The sequence below is a fragment of the Trichomycterus rosablanca genome, chromosome 1, assembly GCF_030014385.1.
Source record: "Trichomycterus rosablanca isolate fTriRos1 chromosome 1, fTriRos1.hap1, whole genome shotgun sequence".
NCBI classification, from domain to species: domain Eukaryota; kingdom Metazoa; phylum Chordata; class Actinopteri; order Siluriformes; family Trichomycteridae; genus Trichomycterus; species Trichomycterus rosablanca.
Window position 1 is genome coordinate 18,051,295 of NC_085988.1, and position 19,667 is coordinate 18,070,961.

At 42.9% G+C, this 19,667-nt stretch overlaps 1 protein-coding gene across 1 annotated transcript in view; it reads right to left on the reverse strand.

Moving 5' to 3' along the window:
* Nucleotides 1–2,738: 2,738 nt before the first annotated feature.
* Nucleotides 2,739–19,667, reverse strand: part of LOC134303058 (sodium bicarbonate cotransporter 3-like) — a 79,686-nt gene continuing 62,757 nt past the window's right edge. Inside the window, exons 21-25 of the mRNA XM_062988355.1 lie at nucleotides 19,305–19,373; nucleotides 17,514–17,687; nucleotides 16,015–16,149; nucleotides 15,639–15,742; nucleotides 2,739–3,070 (exon numbers count right to left, since the gene is read on the reverse strand). Coding sequence (XP_062844425.1) covers nucleotides 2,986–3,070; nucleotides 15,639–15,742; nucleotides 16,015–16,149; nucleotides 17,514–17,687; nucleotides 19,305–19,373 — 567 coding nt within the window. The 3' untranslated portion in view covers nucleotides 2,739–2,985. The remainder of the gene's footprint in view (nucleotides 3,071–15,638; nucleotides 15,743–16,014; nucleotides 16,150–17,513; nucleotides 17,688–19,304; nucleotides 19,374–19,667) is intronic.

The window sequence follows — 19,667 nt, forward strand, 5'->3', positions numbered from 1 at the left end:
GGAAGAATAAATTTACACTGTTATATAAGCTGCACACAGACTACTTTTCATTGTGTCAAAGTGTCATTTTGTCAGTGTTGTCTCATGAAAAGATATACTTAAATATCTGCAGAAATGTGAGGGGTGTACTCACTTTTGTGATACACTGTATATGGTAAATTATTATATAATGATCTCCCTATCCATTCACCATCCATTTCTGCCATTGTTCAAGGCACACAATTAAAACCTGAATTGAAGCTGGTACATTTTAAAGGGTGTCCCATGTAAAAGAGTATGTATGATTGCAAAGTAACCACTGTTGGTTTACACTCCCTTTATTTTATTATAAAAGGAAAACTCTAAGTGACAGTACTGGCTATGCTTACATATTCACTTTTCCAAATCAATTCCAATTAGAATTTACTGATTAAACTGTTAAACACAGACACACTTCAGAATATTTTGGAAGGCCTTACTAAAACAACTGAAGTCGCAAAGTCAAGTGTTTACAGCCGCAGCTATATGTTAATACTCATGGTTTTACAGTGGGCTGTCTTAACAAGCTCGGGTCAGGTGTCCACATTTTTGGCCATATTTTGTATAAACAGAACTGAAAATAAGCATTTGTGTATTTGCCATTCCATCATTTCACTTTAAAAGGTTGGTTAAATATCCCCTGTCATTATTAATAATTATGTAAACAAAGGTTTACATGGTTATTATTATTATTATTATTATTATATTCACCAGATTACCTAATGATTACCCACCTTATTCAGTTAGATACATATTTTACTCAGATTGGATTATTCAGACCATTAGATTTTTTTTTTAAACTTTATTGTTAGAATTTAATCAGTATAACTGCTATTTTTAAAAGGTTGGTTAAATGTCCCCTGTCATTATTAGTATTATGTAGAAATGAAAAAATAAAAAGAAATAAATTAAAAAAGAAAGAAAAGAAATTTGGCATACTGTATTTTTGTGGGGGTGTTTATTAATGCAGATTTATGCACTAAATGCATGTCTCAGTGAATAAGTATTTTTATCAGTGGCTTGATCTGGGTGCAGCACACACGTTATTGTTAGGATTTGATTAAAATAACCACTATTTTTAACCAACAATCTACAATTAACTACCCATAATGACAAATGTTTTTTGTTCTCATTTCTCATTCTTTAAAGTATTCAAACCCATTTGCTGCAGCACTCCAAATTGTTGGTTTTTGGCTTTAGTTATATTTGAGATATATTAGTATATGGAACTCAACTGGAGTTTAACTGTTGCAATTTTATTAGACTGAACATGGCTTGGAAAGTAACACACTTGGGTCTATAAGAACCCACAATTTACACTGCATTGTGAGAAAAAAACCCAAGCTATAAAGTCAGAGGAACTGACTGTAGATATTCACGATCAAATTCTGACAAGGTATAGATCAGGGCAAGGATATTAAACATTATCTAAGGCTTTGGGTGTTTCCAAGACCACAGTGGCCTCAATAATCATACTGACCAGGGAGGTAAAAAAAAAAAAAAAAGTGAACAAAAAGTCAAGGGGTCTGAATACTTTCTAAATTCACTATATAATGTTTTCTGTTCTGATTGATCAACAGATTATTATAATTCATCTAAACATATCTAGTGTTAGGAAGAATTTTTTTATACAGATTTCCTGGCCAATACTGTTCCCACAATAAAACATTTTACTTCATTATGGGTGATCAGTTGGGGATTGATGGGTTAAAATGGCAATTACAATTCAAAATAACATCTACAAAACCATTTTATGATGCATGGAAAGTCTGGTCCCCAAATACCTGTGCCATCAACTGCTGAAATGTACCTGGGGCATCGCATAAACCAAAGGGCATCCTAATAAATTCAAATAGCCCAAAAGGCATGACAAATGCCAACTTCTCTGCATCTTGCTTAGCCACTGGGACTTACTTGTACCTGCTAGTTAGATACAAGGTGCTAAACCACTTTGCATCACTCAAAGCTTCTAACTTTGTTCTGTTCTATGCAGGTGGAATACACATCCACTATGCAGGCAAGGGACTTGTACCACAGTAAAGTGTACAAAAAGTCAAGGGTCTGAATGCTTTCTAAATCTACTATATACATGTTTTCTATTCTGATTAAGTTGTCAGTTCCACCATCAACAGATTATTGTGATGCATGTAAACATATGAGTGTTTATTTTGAATATGTCTCCACCCACTCTTACTTATTTAGATTTCCTGGCAAATCAGTGTAGATGTTGGTTTTGGTTTATCTGTTTTAAAATGCGAGTTTTGTGCCTTGTTCTTGCCCATCTGAATTGCATATCTGACCAGCTAAGGGGTTTGATGTTTTAGATTTAGAAAATTATTATTAGAAAATTTATCCAGACTGTTTAAAATAAATACAATTGTTGCATTTAAATACATACATTTTGATGTAGGTTTTCCCTTTTTAATGATTTTTGCATATTATTTCCCTTTAACAATTTACCCATTTTTGGACAGGTACTTTTTGATCATTTTCCCGTAATTAAAATTAGATAATATAACTAGTATAAAGTTTACTTTTATAAAATAATTAAAAAAAAAAGTAAAACAGATTTATTGGATGCTAGATGCTGTTAGATGGCACATCCAAGAAATTAGCTTTAAGGAAATAAAAATGATCCAAAATCTTCTAAACTGGGAGGTAGAAAGGTACAACAGTACAAGAAATGTTCTCTTTTTGAACAAAATGAAACTGTGTATGAAGCAAAATAAAAATAAGCATATGAATTAGGAAATCTATTGTGTAGTTACAGTCTGTTCTGTGGCTGGTTGTTTAGTATTAATGAGTACATTCATGTACACCTGTGCTTTCGGTCAGTATTCAGTACTCTGTACTACAATACAGCAGGGGGCTCCGGTGACCCAGAGTCGAGTGGCTGACGTTTCCTGCTATGCTCCAGCGTTGACTTTGGGAAGTGCTTCATAAAGAAGGAAGGAAGGAATGCTGTCTCTACAGGGCCGTCTCAACGTTCGCCTCTCCTCGCCCACCCTGGGCTCCTTCCACGTTCAGCCTAACACATGCCACCTTCTCCTGACTGGTACAGAGAGAAAAAGAGGGATGGGGTTGAATAAGATCGTTAAATCAGAGAAAGGAAACACTTTTTGTAGGTTTTTATGCATGCGGAGCATTGGTGCATCTCATCAGCCAGCAGTGGGGGCAAGCAAGTATTCAACCATGTTTGTTTTTTGACCAGACATACTTTCAAATGTTTGGTCAACTTTATATCATTTGTTAATAAACATCCATTCCTGCATTTCATTCCTGCAACACATTCTAAAAAATGTTGGGACGGTAAAGAATTTACCATTTTGTAACATTGCCATTCAGTCTCACAACATTTAAAAGACGTTTTGACACCGAGGAGACCAAGTGATGAAATGTTTCAGGTTTTATTTTGCCCCATTCTTCCTGCAAACACTTCTTAAGGTGTGCAACAGTACGGGGTCGTCGTTTTAAAATTCTCCACACATTCTCTGTTGGGGACAGGTCAGGACTGCAGGCAGGCCAGTCCAGTACCCGTATCCTCTTCTTCTGCCACCATGCCCTTGTAATGTGTGTAACTGAAAAATGCATGGACATTAAAACTGCCATCACAGAAGTCTAAATTACCTTTTCCAGGTCCACTGACACACATTTCAATGTACAACTGCTGCTAACATTTGTACAAATGACAAATAAACTTGAAACTTGAACACCTCATACCATGACAGACTCTGACTTTTGGACTGGATGGTCCATATGGCGTCTGTTTCTGAAATACTGATTAGTCTGACCACAATACACATTTCCACTGTGTGATGGTCCATCCCAGATGCCTCTGAGTCCAGAGAACTTGACGCCACTTCTGGACATGGTTAATATAAGGCTTCTTTTTTTGCACAGTAAAGTTTTAAGTTGTATTTTTTAATGTAACTCCGTATTGTAGCACTTGACTGTTACGGTGAGTGGGTGAGGTGGTGGACCCAAGCGCAGAATGTCTTTTAATGTGTGTGGTTATTTCAGCAAAATACAGAGTAATCAATATAAGTTTATGGTTGGATATGTGTTAAAAAGTACAATAAATATATAATTTGATTTTAGAACACTCGTTGTGTTTTTTGGCTTTTGTCGGATTCGAACCTCCGATTTCTAGCGCTATAGCGCTGTGCTTTCTCAACGTGCCACTGAGTGGGACACAGAGGAGACGGATAAACCGCTATAAAAGGCGGTGAGAAAATAAAGGCGCGAAACGACAAACAAAGGAGACGCCGGTATCGTGTACTCAAACAAAGGAAAGTTTTTTTCAAAACTTAAACAAAAGTACTCAAACTCTTCCCCACGCTCCCGTGAAGAAACGTCTTTTTTCTCTTTCGAAAAATATATTGTGCTTGTGAAACATGAAACAAACGTAACGAAAGTGGAGGACTGAGCTTCACTCTTGTGCAGCTCAATAACCTCCCTTTACTTTTCTATTAATCTCCTTTCTGTGCTTTTCTTTTCCTTTCTTTCCCTTTCCTTTCTTTTCTTTTGCCTCTCTGTTCTTTCCCTTTCTCCTCTTTTCCTTTCTTTTTCTTTGTTTTTGTTTTCTTTCTTTTCTACTTTTCTCTCTTCTATTCTTTTCTGTTTTACAAATACCCTTTTTACCGGTAGCACTGATTTAACGGTGCGACGCCGGCTGCTGTTTGACGCCGGGTTTAAATGCAGTGCCGCACAGCTGAGCCTGGTTGGCACTGATTGTCGTTGGGGATTCTGGGGGTTGGAGTTCTGAAGCTCCACTCCACCAGTTCTTCCCCTGCGCCGCCCAGGCCCCCTGCTGGCGGCTGAATGTACTGGCGGAACCGTTATAGTACCTCCTCCCCTAGGGGCGGCTCCTGACGTCCCCAGACCAGCTGCCCTGTCACGCCGGAATTCCCGGATTAATTCTGGATCCAGGATTTGGCGCGCCGGGACCCATGTTCGCTCCTCAGGTCCGTATCCCTCCCAGTCTACTAAATACTGGGTGCTCCCCCTGACCTGGCGAGAGTCCAGTAACCGGCGGACCGTGTACGCTGGAGCGCCATCTACAAGGCGTGGTCCAGGAGGGGCGGTGGCCGGTGCTGGGGCACCACATACAAATGGCCTGAGGTGCGACACATGGAATGTGGGGTGGACCCTCATGCTTGGAGGTAGGCGCAGGCGGTACGACACTGGGTTGATGCGCCGCTCCACCTTGAAGGGCCCCACAAAGCGGGGCGCCAGTTTGCGGGACTCCCCCCGAAGTGGCAGGTCGCGGGTGGAGAGCCAGACACGCTGGCCAATGCGGAAGGTCGGGGCATCACGCCGTTTGCGATCTGCGACCCGTTTCCTGGCTGCAGTGGCCGCTTGCAGGGATGCTCGTGCCTTCTGCCATGCCCGGCGGCAACGGCGAACATATTGATCAGCCGCCGGGACCCCTACTTCCGTTTCTTGTTCTGCAAACAAGGGCGGCGGATATCCAAATTGGCACTCGAAGGGCGACATGCCTAGGGAAGAGTGCCACAGGGTGTTATGGGCATATTCTGCCCATGGCAGTTGGTCCGCCCAGGAGGCAGGGTTATGTGTCGTTAGACAGCGCAACATCTGGCCAAGGTCCTGGTTCACCCTTTCCGTCTGGCCGTTGGATTCTGGGTGGAAGCCAGAGGCAAGACTTACAGTGGCCCCCATTCGTTGGCAGAAGGCTTTCCAAAACCGACTGGCAAACTGGGGTCCCCTGTCAGACACCAGGTCACTGGGCATCCCGTGTACCCTGACCACATGCTGCAGAAGTAAATCGGCGGTCTCCTTGGCGGTTGGAAGCTTGGGCAGAGCCACAAACTTGCACGCCTTGGAGAATCGGTCCACAATCACCAGGATCACCGTTTTGCCCCTAGATGGTGGCAGGCCCGTCACGAAGTCCAAAGAGATGTGAGACCATGGCCGTGCGGGGATAGGCAACGGTTGCAGAAGCCCTGGGGGTCGAGACCTAGGTGATTTGCTTCTTGCGCACACCTCGCAAGAAGCTATATATGCACGGACATCTTTCTCTATCCCTGGCCAACAGAAGCGTCTCCGGAGGAACTCCAGTGACCGGTTGACACCCGGATGTCCGGAGAAAGGGGAGGAGTGTCCCCACTGCATGACCTGCTGGCGGGCCGATGTGGGGACATACTGCCGTCCGTGGGGTCCACCTCCAGGATCTGGCTCCTGACGAAGAGCCTGCCTGATGGTGTCTTCTATCGCCCAGCGGAGGGGGGCCAGGATTTGAGCAGTGGGTATGATGGGCTCTGGTGAGGGGTCAGGTTCAGAAGGAGCCCATTGTCTGGACAGAGCATCGGGTTTGGTGTTTTTGGACCCTGGTCTATAAGACAACACAAACCGAAAGCGACCAAAAAACAAAGCCCATCGGGCTTGTCGAGGATTTAGTCGCTTTGCCTGCTGTATGTAGGCCAAGTTCTTGTGGTCTGTCCAGACCACAAAAGGGTGTTTGGCTCCCTCCAGCCAGTGCCTCCACTCCTCTAATGCGAGCTTGACAGCTAGGAGTTCCCTGTCCCCAATGCTGTAGTTGTGCTCTGCTAGAGATAGTCTATGTGAGTAAAATGCACATGGATGAAGTTTCTTGTTTGGCCCTAGGCGCTGGGAGAGTACCGCTCCCACACCTATGTCAGAGGCATCCACCTCAACGATAAAGGGCTCTTCAGGATCAGGCAACTGAAGAACCGGGGGTGATGTTAGTTGCACCTTGATCTCCTCAAAGGAATTTTGTGCTTCCATGGTCCAGCGAAAGGGCCCTGGGGTCTTCCGGGTAAGGGCGGTAAGGGGTGCCGCCATCGTGCTGAAGTTGCGCACAAACCGTCGGAAGAAGTTGGCAAACCCCAGAAAAGACTGGACCTGCCGAAGAGAGGCGGGGCGGGGCCAGTCTACTACAGCTTTAAATTTCGCTGGGTCCATTCGGAGTGTGCCTTTTGATACCACGAAGCCCAGAAATGATACAGTCTCGGTGTGGAACAAAGATTTCTCGAGTTTAACATAAAGGCGGTTCTCCAAGAGTAATTGGAGAACCCGCCTCACATGTCCTTCATGTTCCTCAAGGGATCGGCTGTATATGAGGATGTCATCAAGATATACGTATACGTACCTGTCCAGGGCCTCTCTCAACACTTCATTAATGAAGCGTTGGAAGACTGCAGGTGCGTTCATAAGGCCAAAGGGCATTACTCGGTACTCGTAATGCCCTGAGGGGGTGATGAAGGCCGTCTTCCATTCGTCACCTTGCCTTATGCGGATTAAATTGTATGCGCTGCGCAAGTCCAGTTTAGTAAAGATTGAGGCTTGCTGCAGTGCTTCAAAGGCCGTCTGCATGAGGGGTAAGGGATATCGGTCCTTAACGGTGATGGCGTTGAGCCCCCGATAGTCTATGCAGGGCCGGAGCCCCCCATCCTTTTTGCCCACAAAAAAAAATCCTGCACCCGCAGGCGAGGAAGAGGGTTGTATAAACCCAGAATTAAGGGCCTCCTGAATATATGCTTCCATGGCTGTACGCTCTGGGGAAGAGAGTGAAAATAATCGTCCTCTCGGTGGTGTGGTGCCAAGGAGGAGATTAATTGCACAGTCATAGGCCCTGTGGGGGGGAAGCACTTGCGCTTTGGCCTTGCTGAAAACCTCTTTAAGGTCCCAGTAGACACTGGGAACCTCAGATAGGTTGAGCATCTGAAATGCCTGAGACTTTGATACTTCGCGGGCTACCCCTGGAGGCCGCAAACAGGTCCCCTGGCATTGAGGCCCCCATGCATACACGGACTGTGTCACCCAATCAATTCGAGGGTTGTGGAGCTTAAGCCACGGGTATCCCAGCACCAACTGTAGGTGGGGGGCCTGGGTCAGGTATAATTCTACCTGTTCTACATGGGAGTCCACCTGCATCGCCAGGGGTTTGGTGCGATGGGTTACTAGGCCAGAGCCAACAGCTCGGCCATCAATGGCAAGTATGGGCAGTGGGTGGTCCAGGGGCTCTACTGGGAGTCCCAGGGATAAAGCTAGAGAGGAGTCAATGAAACTGCCGGCAGCCCCAGAGTCCACGAATGCCATTAATTTAGTGTGCTGTCGAGGGGCCCACGACAGAGTGATAGGGAGAAGGAGGCCAGAATTGGGGGAAACTGTGCGGTCTAAACTCGACCCCCCTGATCGGGGTAGACCCTTCCATTTCCCGACTTATGTATGGTGGAGGAGCGGCCATGCTGCGGACTGGGCAGACGGGTACCTCCCAGCTGCATGGGCTCCGGTACCTCTTGTGGGGGTAACGATCTCTCTGGAGTGCCCTGCCAAAATCGGCTAGACCCAGGGGCGTGGGCACTTCTGGCCCGATCCTGGGCTCTCTGGCGCATGCGGTTGTCCAGCCGAATGCATACCTCATACAGTGCGAGCAGGGTGGAGGGCAAGTCACGAGTGGCTAGCTCATCTTTAATCCTGCCATTAAGCCCTCGCTGAAATATTGCTAGCAGTGCCTCCTCGTTCCACCCACATTCTGCTGCCAGAGTGCGGAATTCAATTACGTAATCGGCTACTGGGCGCGCGCCCTGTGAAAGTTCGAGAAGGCGTGGCCCAGCCTCCTTTCCACCGACAGGTTGATAAAAGGTTTGGCGTAGCGCCTCAGTAAACGCCTGGCTGGTGGCGCAGTCTGGGGAGTTCTGCTCCCAGAGAGAGGTGGCCCAGGTCAGCGCTCTATCAGTAAGAAGGGACACCATAAAAGCCACCTTCGATCTCTCAGTGGGGAACCGGGATGGTTGCTGCTCAAACACCAGTGAGCACTGTAGCAAAAATCCGCTACACTTTTCAGGTTCCCCTGCATAGCGCTCAGGAGTGGCTACTTGAGAGTCCTCTCTGAGTGGGGCTTGGGCTAAAGTGTAAGTGGACATATGAGGGGGGCGCTGTTCAGCAGCTTCAGCAGCGGCCTGGGCTGTTTCAGTGTGACTCTTAACCAACAGCGTCAACTGCTGCATCATCTCCTGCAGCAGTTGTTCATGACGGCCTATGGCGGAGCCCTGATGTTGTAGGGCTTCCTTAAGGGGCGTTAACTCTGCTGGGTCCATGGTGGTCGCACCGTTCTGTTACGGTGAGTGGGTGAGGTGGTGGACCCAAGCGCAGAATGTCTTTTAATGTGTGTGGTTATTTCAACAAAATACAGAGTAATCAATATAAGTTTATGGTTGGATATGTGTTAAAAAGTACAATAAATATATAATTTGATTTTAGAACACTCGTTGTGTGTTTTGGCTTTTGTCGGATTCGAACCTCCGACTTCTAGCGCTATAGCGCTGTGCTTTCTCAACGTGCCACTGAGTGGGACACAGAGGAGACGGATAAACCGCTATAAAAGGCGGTGAGAAAATAAAGGCGCGAAACGACAAACAAAGGAGACGCCGGTATCGTGTACTCAAACAAAGGAAAGTTTTTTTCAAAACTTAAACAAAAGTACTCAAACTCTTCCCCACGCTCCCGTGAAGAAACGTCTTTTTTCTCTTTCGAAAAATATATTGTGCTTGTGAAACATGAAACAAACGTAACGAAAGTGGAGGACTGAGCTTCACTCTTGTGCAGCTCAATAACCTCCCTTTACTTTTCTATTAATCTCCTTTCTGTGCTTTTCTTTTCCTTTCTTTCCCTTTCCTTTCTTTTCTTTTGCCTCTCTGTTCTTTCCCTTTCTCCTCTTTTCCTTTCTTTTTCTTTGTTTTTGTTTTCTTTCTTTTCTACTTTTCTCTCTTCTATTCTTTTCTGTTTTACAAATACCCTTTTTACCGGTAGCACTGATTTAACGGTGCGACGCCGGCTGCTGTTTGACGCCGGGTTTAAATGCAGTGCCGCACAGCTGAGCCTGGTTGGCACTGATTGTCGTTGGGGATTCTGGGGGTTGGAGTTCTGAAGCTCCACTCCACCAGTTCTTCCCCTGCGCCGCCCAGGCCCCCTGCTGGCGGCTGACTGTACTGGCGGAACCGTTATATTGACAATAGTTTTCTTCAGTAATCTCTCACCCATGTGGTTATATCAGCTATTGTTGAGTGGCGGTTCTTGATGCAGTGCCGTCTGATGGATCGAAGATCACGGGCGTTCAGCTTAAGCTTGCGCCCTTGCCCTTCACACACTGAAGTTTCTCAGATTCCTTGAATCGTTTAATGATATTATGCACTGTAGAGGGAGAAATATGCTTTCTCCTTTCCAATTTTTTTTTTTTTTTTGAGGTACATTGTTTTTAAACATTTTAATATTTGTTCATGAATTTGTTGACAAACTTGAGATCATCTGCCCATCTTCACTGCACAGAGACTCCAAACCATGATTACAATCACATATTGACATCGCCTGTTTAAAATCACATCATTATTAAGTCATTTAACCTCATTACTAGCTTTAAATTGCCACATCACAGTTTTTTGTGGAATGTGTTGCAGGCCTAAATTGCAGGAATGGAGGTTTATTAACAAATAAAATGAAGTTGTTGTTTTTTTTATTATTTAATTTTGCATTAGATAGATGTAATGTGGATGTAAAGTCTAAAATCAGTATACCCCAACACAGGAGCACACAGTAACCTAACCTAACCTAACCTAACCTATCCAAGGCAATAAACTTACTTCACAAGCTTCATCCCAGCACTGATTTATGGTGCCAGGCATTCCAGGCCAAGGTCACTTCCAAGAACCCTGTAAAATCCATCCACAAACCATCTATAATATGATACAAACTAAAAAGGACTTCTGCTCTTTCACAGTAAAAGGTTGCTTCCATTTGGCAACTGCTCAAATCTTTTCTGGGTCGATGGACATGCCTGCGACAGAAATAACATTCCCTAGAACACTTACTTCCTTCTAAAAGAAATAACATTGTTTTAGTTTCAAATGATGCTGTTGCAGACGACTCAGCACCATATCTGGATGTTTGAGATGTTGGAAAGCCTGTGAGAAAATGACTGTATCATTCATATATAGCAGCTCCACAAATCCACAAACACCTGTTCTATTAACTGCTAGAACATAGCTGGGGCATTGCATGCACTAAAGGGCATTCTATTATATTCGGTCTTTGGGACTTGATCCGCTAGTTCGATCCAAGGTGCTAAATCACTTTCCACCACTCAAAGCATACAGCGATTCTTCTGTTTTTGACATGGGGACTGTATCTGTATCAGTCTTAGTATTGAGTTAGTGATATTCAACACAAACATATGAACACATACTTCTTTTGGATGACCACTATAGGGGATGCATAAGGACTAGTGATACCAGGGCTCACTACTTTATGTATGTATGAGTCCCCTGAAAATCTTGGACCCTTCTTTCCTGGGCATATACACATTTTGTTCTATGACCCCATTAAAACAGGTGAACTCCCTTGATCAGGACCAGGTTTGAGAGACTGTACCAATGGAATATCTTCCACTGGATTATATATTAAGATATTAAGATATACCAATCAGGCATAACATTATGACCGCCTCCTTGTTTCTACACTTACTGTCCATTTTATCAGCTCCACTTATCATATAGAAGCACTTTGTAGTTCTACAATTACTGACTGTAGTCCATCTGTTTCTCTGCATGCTTTGTTAGCCCCCTTTCATGCTGTTCCTCAATGCTCAGGACCCCCACAGGACCACTACAGAGTAGGTATTAGAGTAGGTATTATTTGGGTGGTGGGTCATTCTCAGCATTGCAGTGACACTGACATGGTGGTGGTGTGTTAGTGTGTGTTGTGCTGACCAAAAAATATCCAGCCAACACACACTAACACACCACCACCATTTCAGTGTTACTGCAGTGCTGAGAATGATTCACAACCTAAATAATACCTGCTCTGTGGTGGTCCTATGGGGGTCCTAACCATTGAAGAACAAGGTGAAAGCTGGCTAAAAAAGTATGTAGAGAAACAGATGGACTACAGTCAGTAATTATACAACTACAAAATGCTTCTATATGGTAAGTGGAGCTGATAAAACTGACAGTGAGTGTAGAAACAAGGAGGTGGTTTTAATGTTATGACTGATCAGTATATATATATATATACGTATAGTATATATATATATATATATTAGCCTAGCATTTAAGGTATCGGACTAGCATTTAAGGTATCGGACTAGTAATCAAAAGGTTGCTAGTTTAAGCCCCACCACTGCCAGGTTGCCACTGTTGAGCCCTTGAGCAAGGCCCTTAACCCTCAATTGCTTGAACAATATATACTCTCACACTACTGTAAGTTGTTTTGGGTGAGGGCGTCTGCTAAATGCCAAAAATGTAAATGTAAAATGTAAAAACCTTTCTTTGTTTGCTAAAGGCTTCCCAACCAGACATACCACCCTGATTACAAACTAGAGCATTAATGAATAGATATGAGCGCTAATAACTAAACCTCTTCATACAAAGAAATTAAATAAACAATATGCACCAGAAAGCTATTATTTGTGGAGTTAGCTTAAAGCTTGCACCATCCTCTCAGTTCCACTAGATGGCAGAAATGACTCCATTTTATTCTCTCCACCAGCCCTACCACATATGTACGTTAACTGTAAAATATTTAAGCTAGAAAAACAATTGACATTAGTATTTTGCAAAGCTTTGAAAGCTTTGTAATAATTAATTAGCTTTTTGTGGCACTGTGGCTCTATTTGGGTAAATTTTCCAACCAAAATGTATTCATTACACACTCCAGACTATGTAGGTCACTCTTAAGGACACACAGTCTCGGAATCTCGAAAAGGAAAAGAAAAGAAAGAATGGCTTTTTAATTTTTTTTTAATACACCAATCAGACATAACATTATGACCACCTTCTTAACTGACTGGTCTGGGGTTATGTAGCCCCATATGCAACAAACTGTGATGCACTGTGTATTCAATAAGCCTTGGCCGCCCATGACCCTGTCACCGGTTTACCACTGTTTCTTCCTTGGACCACTTTTAATAGATACTGACCACTGCAGACCGGGAACACCCCACAAGAGCTGCAGTTTTGGAGATGCTCTGACCCAATCGTCTAGCCATCACAATCTGGCCCTTGTCCAACTCACTCAAATCGTCCATTTTTCCTGCTTCTAACACATCAACTTTGAGGAGAAAATGTTCACTGGCTGTCATATATATCCCACCCACTAACAGGTGCCGTGATGAAGAGATAATCAGTGTTATTCACTTCACCTGTCATAATGTTATGCCTCGTCGGTGTCCTTTAATTTCTCTATTGTTACTTACTGAAATCTTCCTCAAAAAAGCACTGACATTTCATGTAGGAACCAGGTGCAATCGCATGTAAACATTTATTTGCAACATTAATATGAAGAACTCAAATATCAAGAAGCACTCAGGTAGCGCAGTGGTCTACTGCACTAGCCCACCACTGCTAAATATCTGCTCAAATATCAGCTGTGCTATCGACCTGGCAGATCCATATAGGCACAATTGGCTGTCCCTGAAGAAAGAAACCGTCAAATGGGTTCCTAATTGCGGCTTCTGCTGGTTGGTCAAGGAGCCTATATGAGGGATGGTTGATTTACAGATAGTAGTGCTTGATAGATTACAGATAGTAATCTCTGTGAGACCCAGACTGGCAGGTGAAAAGAAGTGGCCTAAGGCTACACATGCGACTGAGAGGCTGAGGGTCTGCAGCACTGGAGAAAGTTAGTGAATTGGACATGACTAGACTGTTCATTGATACACATTCTGTATAATTGAGTATATTAAACAAAACTGGTTGATACTTTGCATGATCAGGACTTTACGCCACACATACATGCTGAAAAACATAACCCACAGACTGGTTAAACTGGGTTATAAAAGGGTTAAAGCAGTAATATGCTCATATTACAAATTCATGCCATTATTAAGCTAAACTAGGCATCTAAAGTCCAGCTGTTCCTTTTCCATGCAGGTTTAGTTTAAACTAGGAATTTGGGGGTAAAACCATGACTTCATTTTTGTCATACACTAAACTCTGACTCCTCTTCATCTTTGCAGGAGAAGGGTGCTGCTGATCTGTGTGACCTGTGTAAATACAGCATGATGTACGACAGGTACAATACGAGATATCTACTGTTTACAAAAAATTATAGAGCCCTCACGACCTTAAATTTACTATATAATAATATCTATTAACTTTTACTATGATTTTTTCTGTAAAGATTACAGTCAGCCCTCTTTATATGTTTTTTTCTAAATCTCAGATGGTGTAGCATTTTTTTGTTCAGCCAGGATGAGTGAATGGCCCGAAGGCAGCATGACGGCCCTTATCCAGAGTGCCTGTGAGGTGAGCTGCAACTCATTCACTTCCATCCCCGGCTTGTTCTGGGTTTCCTTTCTTTTATCTTTTCTGAGAACTTGTTTATCAGAATGTTCTCATAGTTCAATGTGTACAGCTCAGCTAGTGAATACAGTGACGTCATATTGAGCTTTTATGCAACACATCTGAAACCAACTCCCAGTAGATCTTAGATCTGCCCCAAATTTTTAATCCAGGTTAATACCATGTGACTATATTTGAGATTTTAAATCTAACACACCATATTTTAGCACTGCATTACTGTAGACCACTATCTATAGGATCCAGGGTTCCAAACCCCAGCGGTGCTACTGGCCTGTTGGGCGTCTACAAACAGACATGATTGGCTTTGTCTAAGGGAGGTATGGCCGTGGCCCCAAGATGGATTGGCGTTCTGTCTGGGCTGTGATTCCAGAAAAGCCAGATCCACTGTGACACTAACCAGGATAATTTGTTGGTAAAACGAAAATGAATATACTGAACAATGAAGAACTCCAATTTTTTTTTTTTGCTAGTTATAACTTTCAGTTTAATTTAATTTTGTGTGTGTATGATTTGTGTAAATCCTATTTATTTAAAGTATCCTCCAGGCCACCCAAAGAGGATGGAGGTCCCTGCTGAGTCTGGTTCCTCTCAAGGTTTCTTTCTGTATTTTTCAGGGAGTTTTTCCTTGCCACTGTCACCCTTGGCTTGCTCAACAGGGGTTTTTGGTCTGTTGGTCCTGGATTCTGTAAAGTTGCTTTGAGACAATCTATTGTAAAAAGGCTATATAAATAAGTTTGACTTGACTTGACTTGACTTGAATATACTGTACAGTATATTTTACTTGACAATGACTTCTGTTTTGCCACTTTGCCAGAACGGCCGGATTTATATAATGTTATAGAGATGGTTGTCCATCCAACAAGTTCTCAAATCTCTGCAAAGGACACATGAGCTCTTTTAGACTGATTATTGGTTTTTTTCTTACCTCCATAACCAATGCCCTTTTTGCCTGGTAGCTGAATTAGGACAATCCAAGATTGTGCTAATTTTTACTTTATCCTTATGGGTAATTAAATGTAGATTGAGATAAATGTAGCCTATAGATAGGCACTTTAGATTATGCAAAATCAAATCCACAACAAAATAAAGTGTGCAAAAAGGTCAAGGGGTCTAATTGCTTTCTGAATCCACTGGAATTGAATAAAAAAATTTAAAAAAGGACAATTACATTTTGATTGTAATGATTTCATTACATTACTTGGTGGTGCTTTTCACCTCGATGGCATCTAACTTGCTAATGTTTATGAGCTGAAGTATGAGTGATGTACTGTAGTTGAGACCAACCTGCCACTGTGTGAGTGCAGAGGGATCTTCAGTGTGTTCCTTCCTCCTTCTTCTGTGTATGCCAGTGCTGTCTCATCTTCTTCCTCTGTCGTCTGCTCAGCTTCCTGTGGAGGGAAAAGAAACTTAAAGGCTCATTCTAATCTAGGGTCATGGGAGCACAAGTTTATAGAAACTTTTTTCTTCCTCCCTTCCACATCTAATATATTCGCTAGAAATGTTTTACACTATACCTATAATAATTTAATAGATCATCTCGGTGTATATGAGTCAGTGGAAACAAATAGACGAAGTAACACACACTGTAGCATCACTGCACTACAAAGGCAAAAGTCATAGTCATTTATACACCAGAAGGTTCAGAGACTCTTTTTTGTACCTGTTTAGCATTCTTTTTCTTTTTATCATCTTCTGTCTTCTTCTTGCTTTCAGGCATTAAATCATCCAGCCAACTCAGCTCTCTTTTAGTGAAGCAGAAATCCAGAAGCTTACGAACGAACACCAGCGCCAGCACCTGAGACAAGAAGCAGTTAAAACGTTTTTAGAAATTTCTCCACTACTGTTAGACAAAAGCACCTTCATGCTACATTTAGGAAACCTGTATTACACTTTTATTTATGACATGCTTATTACAGTGTTATGTGCCATGGCCAAAAAGTTCTAACTGGTTTAAAAGCTTCTGTTAGTCTTCTGTTAATCAATCACCCTAAAGGTCTTAAACGTTGTTATTTATGTAACAATGTTCAAATGTAATCATGACGAGTATAAATGATGGTGCTCGTCCTTTTAACACAAAGAAATATATATTTATAATCACTGAATGGAAACTGTTTAGATAAAAGTGACCAGAGGCAGATTTCTTTTCTAACCTAGCTGAATACAGGCTAGTGCACACCTTGTTTGACAGATGTACAATTACTGGCCACTTCTTTTCACCAGGCAGAAGTACTTTCCTGTAGAGAGCTTTAACACACACCAAGGATCATGCTATAGGCATTAGCAGACATTACCATCAAGAGCCAAATAAGACTGCTCGCACCACCATGATTTGAACCTAGGTCTTAAAAGCAGTGGGCTGGTACATAACCACCCCCAGCATAAGACTGCTGTTGTAATTTTCAGATATTCTAATAGTTTTCCAAAATACAGACAGGTGGGTGTATTGCTGCTCACGCCTCCTCCGACCCGCACGCAGCCCTTAACGGAACCTTTTTTCACCCATGCATTCTGCACAGGTGCCTCTCTATCTGCTAATCAGGGTCCTTACAAAGTATTTGAAGACCCCACCCACATAGTCATCCCGCCCTAGCAGAAACGTGTCTGCTGCAGGCACGGCCAATTATGCTCGCTAGATGTTGCCCAGCCGACCGGTGGCAACGCCGAGTTTCAAACCGAGGAGTTCAGAATCTCTGCGCTAGTGTGTTTCTCCCAACTTTTAGTGTATCCAATTACCAAATTGCATAATGCTTCCTCTTTACTGATGCCGATCCCCACCCTGATTGAGCAGAGCTTTGTGTACGGAGAGCTGCACCCTGATCAACGCATTATTCCTTGACTTGACTTCGCCATCAATCAGCCAGCAGAGGTCATAATTGCCTCAGTTATGAGAGAGTTCCTGTCCGGCTCCCACCCTGTATAAACAACAGCCAATCTTTTTTCATGTAGGCGCCCAGCCCAAAAAAGTTTCAAACCGACAAGTTCGAAATGTCAGCTCTGGTGTGCTAGCGTTTTTTTCCGCTACACCACCTAAGCGCCCAACATGTGGTATTCTTTGCCTCTTTCTGACCATTTTATTTTTTGATACAGCACTGTGTGGCTATTTATATTTCAATAGCATGACGGTTAAAGCAAATTTAATAATGAATATGCTTGTTATACCATCATGGGGAAGATGACACGAGCAGAAGACGCTTTGATGATCCACAGCAGCACGAGGCAGGTGAGCTGCACCAACGTGAACACATGAACCTTCCACAACGGCACGTAACGCAGGTAGATCAGATCCGGCTGATGCTTGGTCGGCATGCCAAACAGCTTTATCCTGTCAAAGAACTGACAAAGAGAGTTTAAATAAATGAAGATATTCCTGATATAATTATTATAGCCGAAATAAACAATACAGCTCACGCAAAAAATCACATTATGCGTGTTTAAGTTGTTGGGATTTTTTTTGTTGTTGTTTATGCATTTTCTCCCCTTTTTATCTCAATTTTTGCGCGTCCAACTGCCCGATTGCATCATGCTTCCTCTCCATCAATGTCAATCTCTGCTCTGATTGAGGAGAACGAAGCTAACCCACGCCCCCTCCGACACGTGGGCAGTGGCCATATGCATCTTATCACCTACACTTTGACGAGTGCAGTGCAGCTCAGCATTGTGTACGGAGAGACACACCCTGAGAGCACTCTTTTCTCATCTCTGTGCAGGTGCCATTAATCAGCCAGCAGAGGTCGTAATTGCACCAGTCATGAGAGAGAGACCATATCCAGCTTAGTCCCACCCATATGAACAACAGGCCAATCGTTATTCATGTGGCCACTCAGCCTAGCCGGCAGGCAGAGCTGAGATTCGATACGATGTATTCGAGATCCCAGCTCTGGTTCCAGCGTGTGTTTATACCGCTGCGCCACCTGAGTGGCCGTTGTTGGGATTTATTGGAGGAGAATTGTACTTAACCAAAACTACATAGCCAAAAGCATCCTCTGATCATACATTGTCTGCTGACTGAAGACTAGATGAGGAATAATACATATTGTGCATGAAAAAGTAGTTTTAGTCTCTAAAAGTAAAAGGTTAACACTAGAAATATGTATCATATATCATCTAACTATCTAAATTTCAATTGTTTTAAGTTTTAAGTTTATACAATACGTAATCAAAAGTATGAGGAGGACACTTGACCATAAATCAATTCTACACCATTTGCACCTATAACAGCCTTACACACAGTCAAAAGATCATTTGAGAGGTCAGGGACTGATATTGGACAATAAGCCCTGACTTGGTTTTATTCTTTTTTTATTCTATTACATTTTTATTAACCGCTTTATCCTGGTCAGGGTTGTAGCAGGTCTTATTCCACCGGGAAACACTGACAGCAGGGCAATGCTAATCCATTACAGGGCTTTGGCCACTGACCCCCCATCCACCCTTTTCATAGAAATAGCCGACCAATAGCACTGCTGAGATTCAAACTCAGATCTCAGTGGTGGTGGGGTGGCGTAATATTTCAATAACCCCTGAACCATCCAAACGCTCTGGCTTGTGACATTCCAGTTCCACTGGGTTGAGTTCAGAGCTCTGTGCAGGCCACTAGGGCTGGGCGATATGAAAAACTTCTATCTCGATATGCTTTGGGAATTTGCGATATTTGATCAAATATAATGTAAACTTAACAAAGTACAATCGCAGGTCACTGTCATTTTACTTCAAATAAATGAACATAAAAAAAATCTAATGTTTGTAGAAGCAGTCTGCATGCCTAGGTGCTAGGTTTAATACACCTGTGACCATGGAAGTGATTGGAACACCTGAATTCAATGATTTGGATGGGTGAGTGAATACTTTTGGCAATATAGTGTATGTCCACATACTTTCGGTCATTAAGTGTATGTGTAAAATCAGGTAAAAACAATAATGACTTTTTTCATTGTAATGAAGTGTTCTCACCTGTATGCCTTTCAAAGAGGAGGCACCCATATAGAGGAAAACTCCATACAGCACTGGCATTGGAATGAACTGCACACACACACACACACATTCATCATAACATAAATACAGATCAACTTATTTAAAAGAAAAATGATCTCAGTATTTCAATCATTTGAACTCAAGTGATTTGGAATGGTGTATTATGATCATTTAAACCCTTTCACACTACATCAGGTGAAAACCAGGAGAGTTGCTGGGGAAAAGGGCACAGTGGTGTCTCAGGCAAAGGCCAAAACATTTTGTGTAATTACTAGATGACTTCATTTTAATACAGTCCAGTTAATTACCAGGTAATGTGCATGCTGAGGTCACACATTCTAT